Below are 10849 nucleotides of genomic sequence, written 5' to 3'. Positions count from 1 at the left end.
CCCACCCATCACCTACTTTTATAAATTGCACTGCTAATTTATTTTTCTCTCTGTACCAATTCACTTTATTTACTAATTACACATTTTTTAATCTATGTGTTCAGTAATACTTCCTCCGTCCACAATATTATTTTCATTTCATGAACGACACAAGTTTTAAGAAAGCTGTGTATATTAGACGACACAAGTTTTAAGAAAATTGTGGATAATAGTTGATAATAGTGATATTGCCGTTAATGGAGTTTGAGTTCCACTATTATTGTTAGTGAAACTATGTGGACCTTACTTCTACAAATGAAAGTGAAAATAATGTTATAATCGGATCAAAATGATAAAAATAAAAAGGGTTAATTGCATATAATATCACGAACTTTGTCCGAAATTCATTTTCCCCACGATTTTTAAAAATTTCATTTTTTATCAAATACTTTGACATTTATTCAATTTTCCCACGATTTTTTTCCCGATGACCGGAAAAATGACATAGCAATGACGTGGATTTAATTTTACACGTGACGCTGACGTGAAATATATATGAATTTTAAATTACACATAATATTAAATCATAATAAAAAAAAAGCCCTAATTTCTATTAATTTCTCATTTTTATCGAACAAAAGGAAATAAAAGATTGCTTTTGGCGCTAGAAAAAAATGATTGCTTTCCTTTCCACCACCTCTGTCAAAGGACTTCTCTCCAGATCAGTGTGGAAGTCTTCGTGTCGAAATCTTCCAAACTAGTGGCGCCGATTGCTTCGTGTTTCAAGTCTTCCAAACCAGTGCGCCGATTGCTGACGACGATTGTTGGCGTCGGTGCTTCGCCCATTAGTGGCGCTGATTGCTAAAACGAGGGTTTTAATGTTTAAACTGAAACGTATCGTTTAATTTATCGGAATTATGTGTGCTGGCGAGCCACATCAGCGCCACGTCGATTACGATTTGAGAATAAAAAAAAATTGTGGGGAAATTAAACAAATGTCAAAGTATTTGATAAAAAATGGAATTTTTAAAGTTCGTGGAGAAAATAGATTTCGAACAAAATTCGTGATATTACAATTAACTCAAATAAAAAATAATATCGTGAACGGATGAAGTATGACATTTTTAATGGAACGGATGAGCACCGTCCAATTTGAAAAGATTTGTATGTTGGCACTCATGAGATATTTTGATTAGAAGATGTTATAATTTTCGAATTGACAATTTTTTTCCATTAAAAGATTGTGTTCTACCAAATCCATAATGGACATTGACATTTTGTAGTGGAATCCACAAATTACTGTTACTTATTTTATTTTAATTAAAGTCTCAAAATTCATTCAACTACAAAGGCACCCATTCATTGATCAATACATGTTATAATTGAATTGCATCAACATATATCCCTCAAAAATTCAAAATGAAACCTATGATAAAACAAAAAAGCAATGACCTAAAAAGTACAGCAAATTTCTGCATCATCACTTCATTCAATATGGAGCTGAAACTGAACAGTTTGAGGCCTCAGCTTCAACTCCGTCAACTAAATTTCCCATTGAGCAATGGTGTCTGAGACGTTAACGGAAGTTTTTCCGTCAGAAGCAACGCTGTAATAAGGCGAATCGTCTGAAAACCCGGCCGCCATTGACAGCCAAATGTCGAGCCACCTCGTTTTCCAAGTACCAATGCGGTTGCTCAAATTTACAGTAGTTTTACCATCAGGGCCAACGACATAATATGGCGAATCGTAAGCAAAATCAGGTGCCATTTTAAGCCAGTAGAGGCTTGGCTCCCAATCTACTCTTTTGAGCACCTTCAATATTTCCCTCACCACAGTTTCGGAACCTTCAGCCGACAAATGGATTCCATCTCTGCACATACAACCCGAAAATAGACTTTTTTTATGTAAATTGATGTCTAAATAGTTATGTGATGACATTACTAACTCAATGAAATATGAAATGGGACACCGTTCTAGATCTTGTTGCAAAACGGTGTGCATTTGTGCATGTAATAGAATATGAATCGAAGTGCTACTTTGTAAGAGATGATATCCACTTTTTTAGATATTCTATAATAAACTTACGTAAAGCAAGAATCAGCCCAGTCATCTCTTTCTTGAATTGCAGTCCAAAGATTGATGACCTCAACATCCATTTCTTTGCATAACTCCACTAGTTTTTCTGAATATATACGGCAACCTTCATTTGTCCGCTCTTGATCATCTAATTCATTCCTGGATAATGGGGAGGAATAAGAATTAGGTAACAAGATCAAAACTGCATCAAAGCTCTTTAAAACCGGAGCTGTTGCAGTATTGTTACCCGAAAACTTCACGAATTCTTGCTTCGTTGACGGGAGGAGAAGTAAGACATATTATCCTTGTCTCATTTGAAAGACTCTGGTATTGATGAAAAATATTACTACAAAATAAGGACAAAAGCAGTCCCTAGACATCACAATAATCATTCAACAAAAGACATACTTTCTCCAAATATTGCAAGGATATAAAACATATTTGATCTAAATCTCTATCACATTCATCATAAGTTTGCTTCATATGAGATAGGAAATGAGTTGCGTGCTTCTCCGCAACCATATCATATAATATGTCACAGCCAGCAAAGTTCAAGTCCCAACCAAATATTTAAAAGATTCGTTTAAGAAACACACTGATTGATTACTCATCATCATAAATACAATTTCATTAGATCAAGTATCGGTTTCCTCTATACATATGCATATGCTGCAAAATCTGTACAATCAGAACACGAAATAAGGTGGAACGGACCTTGATATGAGCTATCACCTTTTTCATGTTTTCAATATATTCGGGAAGAGGCACATGAGCACCGAGGCCACTTGGGTGAGGGTTAGTTGAATCATTACCGCCAAAATAAAGTATAACCAAAGAGGGCTGAACAAGTTCGTCCTGAACTCAAAACGTAAATGGGAAGTAGGCAAACGTGAGTGGAAGTTTGTAGAGCTGTTTGGATATGAGTCAGTAGCAATAGATATCAAATCAATTAATTTGATACATACAGCTACAAAATCCATACAAATAGAAATTCATTTTGCAGCACAACCTTGGGGAAGACCTTGTCCAAGACCTGGAGAGCCATTCCCGTGTTCCAACCATTGTATCCTCGTAGTAACACATCCGCCTTCCTCAATATAGAGATAAATAGTTGTTAGGACGGACTTGTAGGTAACTACGAGAGCTAATATCTAGCCGGAGCATGTAGGAGTTCATACATTACGCCTCGAGCTCAGCAAGCAGCACAAACTAGTCTTTTCTAAGCTTAAAATTAGCCGATACTAGTATCTTTTAGAAGCTTGCAAAATGCATATGATTCGATACAGTCTCATCCCTCTCTTAAAATAACTGCCTCTGCAATTAAGGATGTAAGAAACCCTAATTCTGGATTAGACTTGATTAGCTAACTCGAGGAGTAATCGAGGACTTAATTCAGAAACCTACATCTTCTCAAAATACACAAAATCCCAAATTATGATACATGATAGGCCCTACATTCTCAACATTTCAACATCATGACTTGAATTTATACCCAATCCGAAACCTATATCCATGATCGAACCAAACTACCACAGCAATTTCAGATTCTCGATTCAGCATAAAAATCCAAAACATCACACGATTCAACATTTCATGAGCAAAAACAGAGAACAGAAAGAGGAAATCCTTAACCAAACATTTGAATTTACTACACATTGTACCTTTCGGGCGTAAAGGTCAGCAAAAATAGCACCCCAGCCTCCAACATTGAAGCTCATCTGAACAATGGATGATCCAAACAGCACGAACTGCGGCCGCCGCGTAGCCACCATCTTCCTCTTCTTCTCCTTCGTGAATCTCAAACTTGATCTACAGCTTCAATTTCGCCAAATAAAACTTGAAGGATTTTTTTTTTTAATGAAGTTGAAGGCCAGGCTTGCAGGAGTGGAACTGTGGAAGCTTATTTTACTGTGGAAGTTTACATAATACTACCTCTAATATTCGGCTGCATGGGTGTCATCGGTTTTCAAAATATATTAAATACAACAAGTGGAATATGAAAATTGATTTCAATTTATAAAAACTAGTGATAAAAATAAATAAATTATGATAGGATGGCGTTCAAAAATATAATTATATGTTTTAAGTTATAAATAAACAGAGTTATTAGAAAATTATTCCTAATTTAGCTCTAGTGAAACTCGTTCAGAGTTCAATCGATAATAAACGAGCTTGAGTTTGATTTCGAGTTCGATAATTTTATTGAGCCTTACTCAAGTCTAACCGCGAACATTTTTGTATTCAATTGTTCAAGAGCTTTCAATCAAGTTAGTGTATGAGCCTTAAACAAGTCGAGCTCGAGCTTGAGTAACTTTTGTAGTTGACACTATCAGGGCCGGCCCTAGGCCTAGGCGAGGGGTGCGACCGTCTAGGGCCCAGAGCTAAATGTGGCCCCAATTTTTTTTTTATTGTTTTTACTTTATATAAATAAGACTTTTTAGTCATATATTGGGGCCCAATCAATAAAAATAGTATGCAGTACAAGCAGGGCCGGCCCTGACATTTCGGGGGCCCTAGGCGAAAATAAAAAAAGGGGCCCTATAGTTAAATACCCCCTACGTTTCGTGAAGCTTGAGCAGTTTCTTTTCGACATGAGTTTTAAAGTGTCAATATTTTGTGCGTTAAGTGCGGTAGGTCAAAAAATGAAAAGGTGAATATAGAGAAAAAAAATTCCTACAAAGAAAGTGCTGAAGTTTCGCGGGACAACTCAAAAAGAAATACTGCTCAAACTTCGTGGGACAGAGGAAGTATGATTTTATCAATTTTAACTTTGAAAAACTTATTTCAGCTGAAACTACAGTAATCGATATAGTCAACAATATCCTATATGCAATAGAATCATTAGAAAAACAATATGAAAGTTTAACAAACTCAAGAACTTCGAACTTCATTTGTGGTAAACATATTTGTAACACTTGTAATTCAAAAAATAAATCTTGAGCATCAATGTCAAATTTATCATTATGTTTCAGGGCATCTTAAAGTTAACACAATATTTATGCAACGTTTCTCATCCAATAAAATTAGTATCTTATGATTAGTAATATAAATTTATGCAATAGAGAGTCATTTTATGTTCTGTTACCATTTAAGATTAGGAATTTGGAATATAATTTTTTTTTATCTTGCTGACCTATAGGTAGTGAAAGATTTTTTTTTTTTTTTTAATTAAGGTATAACATTAGTATTGGATCTATATTTTGGGGCCCCCAAAAATTTGGGGCCCTAGGCCATTGCCCCACTTGATACACACAAGGGCCGGCCCTGAATACAAGCCCAAATACTCTAATCTTATTCCTTTAAAAAAGATGGCCCACCAACACACAATTGTATACAGTTAAAGGTGCCGTTTTTTTTCTCATTTTGCTTAGGGCCCATGAAAAGTTCGGAACGGGGCTGGACACTATTACCATATAATAACCCTTATTTATTTGTATATATATTTTTTTTCAGCATAGCTTATTCTTAAATTCTAAGTGCTCAAAAATTCATACAAAACGACCTCCCACGCTCTACAAAAAATTCATTAACAAATATGCATAATATTTTCATCATCGCCATTATTATTGCATCAACACATCACTCAAAATGATAAGTTCGATAGAACCACTCAAAAATATTTAGAAGCAAATGGCCTTAAAAGCACATCAAATATCTGCATCATCACTTATGACCTTCTTCTTCTTCTTCTTCTTCTTCTTCTTCTTCATTCAATATGGAACTGAAACTGAACATTTTGAGGCCACTGCTTCAACTTATTAAGTACTACTAAAAATAGAAACTGGGCACAGACAGCAACATTGCCAAAATTCCAAAGTTTCATCTAGTTTGCATCTTGCATTTGTGCTAAATATCGAGCCACACATTTTGCCAAGTACCAAAGCGGCTGCTCAAATTTACAGTAGTTTTACCATCGGGGCCGACGACATAATATGGCGAATCGTCGGGAAATTCAGATGCCATTTCCAACCAGTAGAGGCTTGGCTCCCAATCCACCCTCTTGAGCACCTTCAGTATCTCCTTCACCACAGTTTGGGACCCTTCAGCTGACAAATGGATTCCATCTCTGCACATACGACCCGAAAATAAGCCTTTTATGCAATTAATTCCGATTATTTCTAGTCGAAATGCAATTTTTGCAAGAGATGGTATCTACTTTTGATGATGTACTTACATAAAGCAAGAATCAGTCCAGTCATCTCTTTCTTGAATAGCAGTCCAAAGATTGATGGCCTCAACATCCATTTCTCTGCATAACTCCACTAATTTTTCTGAATATATACGGCAGCCTTCGTTGGTTCGCACTTGATCATCTAATGCATTTCTGGATAGCAGGGAGCAATAAGAATTAGGTAACAAGATAAAAAACTGCATCAGAGCTCCTTAAAACTGGAGATCATGTTGTAATGCTGTTACCCGAAAAGTTCACGAACTCTTGCTTCGTTGACGGGAGGAGAAGTAAGACATATGATCCTCGTCTCATCTGAAAGACTCTGGGATTGATCAAAAAATGATACAAAATAAGGAGGAAGGTAGTCCACAGACATCATAATAACTCATTCAACAAAAGAGTTTCTTCAAATAATGCAAGGATATAAAACATTTTTGATTTAAATCTCTATCACCATATTGTATCATATGTCACAGCCACTCAGCCAGCAAAGTTCAATTCCCAACTGAATATTGAAAAGGTTGGTTTAAGAAACACACTGATAGTTAACTCATCATCATAAATCCAATTTGGTTAGATCAAGCAAGGATTTCCTTTATACACATCAAAATAAGGTGGAAGTAACTGACCTTGATATGAAGTATCATCTTTTTCATGTTTTCAATGTATTCGGGAAGAGGCACATGAGTACCGAGGCCAGTTGGGTGAGGGTTCGTTGCATCATTACCACCAAAGTATAGTATAACTAAAGAAGGCTGAACAGGTTCGTCCTGAACTGAAAACGTCAATGGGAAGTACGACGCGAGTGATTTGAACTATCCAGCTACAAAATTGATCAAACTAGATTCTATTTGCAGCACTACCTTGGGGAAAACCTCGTCCAAGACGTGGAGAGCCATCCTTGTATTCCAACCAGAGTATCCTCGTAGTAATACATCCGCCTTCAACAATACAAAAAAACAAGTAGCTAGCTGTTTAGAATGCAGACTTGTAGTTCTAGGTAACTACAAGAGGTAATAACTAGCTCGATCGTGTACGAGTTCATACATTACACCTTGAGCTCAACAAACAGCAGGAACTAGTTAACCTAAGCTTGAGATTGACTGATTAATCTTTAAGGTGCAAAATATGTGGTTCGACAAAGTCCAATTCGAAATAAAACACTTGCATCAATCAAAAACATGCCAATGCCATCTTTCATTTCAAGGCAATCGACTTAGAATTAAGATATCACATTTCTTCTCTTCTCTTCTCTCTCTCTCTCTTTCTCCATATAATTGCCACTGGATTTAAGGATATAAGAAAATCTAATGTTGGAGGAGATCAGATTCAGAAACCTATGTCTCCTTAAAATACACAATCTAACAGTTCAACATCATGACTTGAATTTACACCCAATCCAAAACCTAAATCAATGATCGAATCCAAAATTTTCAAATTCTCGATTCAAGATAAATCCAAAGCATCACAAAATTCACATATCCTTAAACAAACGATTGGATTATCACACAATACCTTTCGCGCGTAAAGGTCAGCCAAAATGGCACCCCAGCCTCCAACGTTGAAGCTCATTTGAACAACGGATGATCCGAACAGCACCAACTGCGGCCGCCGCGTACCCACCATCTTCTTCTTCGTGAATCTTAAACTTCTCCCACAGCTTCAATTTCGCCTAATGAATTTAAAAGGATTTTAAATTTTTGAAGAAGTTGGAAGAGCAGTTGACCTTATTTAACTGTTTTTTCTTCCCGCTTCAAAGACCAGTTTCCATAGAATAATCAACAAATTATATAATTCGCAGCTAACGTGAATATATTAGTCTCAAATGGTAGGTAGTTTATGTGACATTTTGTATTGTATATTTAAATTAAATTTTTGAGCGAGATATATTTAAATTAATGTTGATATATTATAATTTTTTTATATAAACTTTAGACTAGCGTCAAACCCGTCGAAATTCGACGGAAATCATTTTATGTCATCATTAATAATTATTTTATGTTATTTTTATTACTATAGCGTATGAAATAGTTTATATATAAATTATTTCTTTAATTAATTTGATATGATCAAATTAAATTAGTAATACAATATTTGAAATAATATTAATCTTAATCACTTTCGCCAATAAAATGTAGGTTGTGAACTTGTGATAATAGAAATACATTTTTATATAAATATTCATTTGATGAAGCTTATAAAAAGTTGATGTGGGATTGAAGATTTTAGAAGAAAAAAATATGTAAATTTAAAGTATGATATGATGTACGATTGATGTGTCGCATCTGCTGTTAATCGTATATCGATAATATTTACTCTCTCCGTCCCTCAAACATTTTCCTTTTTTTTTCTTTCTATTTTGGTTCGTCCCCAAAACATTTTCCTAATATATTTTTAGAAACAATTTCACTAATTATTATTCTTACAATTTCACTTTTTGTGGGACTCGTTCTCCACTTTCACTAACTATCACTCTTATAATTTCACTTTTTGTGGGACCCATTCTCAACTTATCAAATACATAACTAACTTTTATTAAAACCCGTATCATCCTCTTTTAGGAAGATGTTTGGGAGACGGAGGGAGTATTAAGTTTGTTCAAATTCTTTAAATTTGACGGATGAGAAATAATTTAACTAAACATATGTCATCTGAGTATCATCTCATATGGACCTAATAAGACCATATAATCATATGAAGCTCTAAAGACCACATACGACATTTGAACGTCAAAATTTTGAAAACCATATTCTTTGGAGTTTGAAATACCACATCTGACTTTTGAGCACCATCTTGTATGGAGCTTGAAGATTATAACTTACTTGTGAGTATCATTTTATCTAGAATTTGTGAAACTATAATTAAGTTATGAAAATAATCTCGTCTCAAACTTTAAACAACATCGTCAAATTTGAAATCATATTCAATCATATATATATATATATATATATATATATATATAGAAATGTTAAACAGAGAATGACAAATATAGAGAGAATAAAGAATGCATCATAAACGTTAATCTCAATGATCTCACAGTCATAATAATTCAGGGTTTATTAAAGTTAATTAAATCGAAAAGGGCATACATGGTATTGTGTGAGAGTAGGTAACGTATCATATCTACTTAGGCCCAGTTTGGTAGTGTTAGGTCCGGAGGGTCTCGAATAGGTGTATGTGGGGGAATACACCTATGGGCTATTTTTTGCTTCTCCTCTAAAAACAGAGGGATCTCAAGAATGAGATCAAAACGAAACTTTACACGCAAACTATGACTCTTGTTAACTGAAAACAGTTTTGACCAAACAGAGTTGACGACTGATACTGAAAACTCTTCAGTAAGGAGTTATCAGTTAAGTTACTGGAACTTAACTGATCCACGTAAGGGCTTCAGTCGAGTTTGCTAAAACAGAGATGATATAAGTCTTCCTGACTATCAGAGGATAGACCAATCAGACTGATATCACACGCAGCGGAAATAAACTTGTTTCGTAATAGCCTCAGTTGAACACGTTGTTAGTCTTAGGTTTCTCTTTGCAGTTATTCAGTATTCAGTTTATCAACAGTAAGAACACAGATAAGAATGTAAAGACTGAAAGCTGTAAATAACACAGAGAGTTTTACGCGGTTCGAAAAACACTTTCCTACATCCACAGTCGGTTGATCAGACCAACAATCCACTTCGCAAGTGCTTAACTGGTGCACTGCAAATCGAACCGTGTGCTTGCCGGGTGCACACAACCGTTCCACTGAAGAGACCTTTCTTCAGTACCCACGCTTCACTCGCGTCAGATTTCTCACTCCTAGCACGACCTTGCACTAGGATCTCACGGAGTCAGAGTACCTTCCTGAACTCCTTTTCCACCCAAACACTCTGTTTCTTTCTTACGAAAGGAGGTTTGAAAAACTTGCCAACTAGACTTCAAAGAACAAGTTCTTTGGAGCAAGTTTTGACCTGGGCTTCTGGGTAAACAGATATATGCCTAAGGTCTAAGAGAATGTGTGTAATCAGCAGTGACTGATTTTGGCTTTGGAATTCTCTTCTTCGATTCAAGCTTTGGGGAGATTAAGCTTTGGGCTGAGTAGAAATTTCGGCAGAGCTTCAGCTTAGGTCGATGAACCGGTGAAGATTGAAGTTGATCCTCGAGCGCTATTTATTGGAGAGGTCTTGAATAGATCCGTTGGCGGAGAACGTCTTCAAGATTTCTTCCGTTGGAGAGCATTTCGAATTTGGACTGAGGCTTCAATCTTCGAGGTTCCTTATTTGGTGGAAACGTCTCTCTTGAAAGACAGGAGACGTGACATCTCTGATAAAGTAGCCACCAAATAGGAATGACCTCTGCAGAGAGGGATGATCCTGAGATTTCTGCATTTAATGCGGCTGTACTGTGAAAGCACGTGGCTTCCTTTGAACGTTGGAAGTTCATTCCGAGGAAGAATGTTTAACTGATACTTGACTTTAGTATCAGTCTGTTGAGTCCACGGAGCACACATTAACTAATCAGTTCTGAACTGATTCTTCAACTGATACTTCAGTCTTCAGTCCTTTGGTCCTTCAGTCTTCAGTCTTCAGAACTGCTAACTATACTATAAACGAACTCTAACACTTGAGTTCAAAACAGT

The 10849-nt window shown here is 35.8% G+C and overlaps 2 protein-coding genes across 5 annotated transcripts; both read right to left on the bottom strand.

The window, feature by feature from the left end:
- Positions 1 to 1248: 1248 nt before the first annotated feature.
- LOC131022645 (GDSL esterase/lipase CPRD49-like) lies at positions 1249 to 3965 on the bottom strand. Of its 4 annotated transcripts, none has more exons than XM_057952159.1 (6): positions 3717 to 3965; positions 3065 to 3142; positions 2770 to 2910; positions 2303 to 2379; positions 2065 to 2214; positions 1249 to 1849 (listed from the first exon to the last, which is right to left on the bottom strand). In XM_057952159.1, the coding sequence occupies exons 1-6, from the start codon at positions 3825 to 3827 to the stop codon at positions 1522 to 1524; spliced, it is 885 nt and encodes a 294-aa protein (XP_057808142.1). In that variant the 5' UTR covers positions 3828 to 3965; the 3' UTR covers positions 1249 to 1521. The 4 variants fall into 4 exon arrangements, with proteins under 4 accessions (XP_057808142.1, XP_057808143.1, XP_057808140.1 ...); XM_057952160.1 differs by having other exon boundaries at positions 2788 to 2910; XM_057952157.1 differs by having other exon boundaries at positions 1249 to 1873; positions 3717 to 3961.
- Positions 3966 to 5804: 1839 nt separating this feature from the next.
- LOC131022644 (GDSL esterase/lipase CPRD49-like) lies at positions 5805 to 8029 on the bottom strand. The gene is made up of 6 exons (XM_057952156.1): positions 7742 to 8029; positions 7090 to 7167; positions 6856 to 6996; positions 6472 to 6548; positions 6230 to 6379; positions 5805 to 6121 (listed from the first exon to the last, which is right to left on the bottom strand). The coding sequence occupies exons 1-6, from the start codon at positions 7850 to 7852 to the stop codon at positions 5902 to 5904; spliced, it is 777 nt and encodes a 258-aa protein (XP_057808139.1). The 5' UTR covers positions 7853 to 8029; the 3' UTR covers positions 5805 to 5901.
- Positions 8030 to 10849: the final 2820 nt, after the last annotated feature.

Source organism: Salvia miltiorrhiza, chromosome 4 (assembly GCF_028751815.1).
Source record: "Salvia miltiorrhiza cultivar Shanhuang (shh) chromosome 4, IMPLAD_Smil_shh, whole genome shotgun sequence".
In the NCBI taxonomy this organism is placed as follows: domain Eukaryota; kingdom Viridiplantae; phylum Streptophyta; class Magnoliopsida; order Lamiales; family Lamiaceae; genus Salvia; species Salvia miltiorrhiza.
The sequence above is the reverse complement of the archived record's forward strand: the minus strand, read 5'-3'. Positions and strand labels throughout refer to the sequence as shown.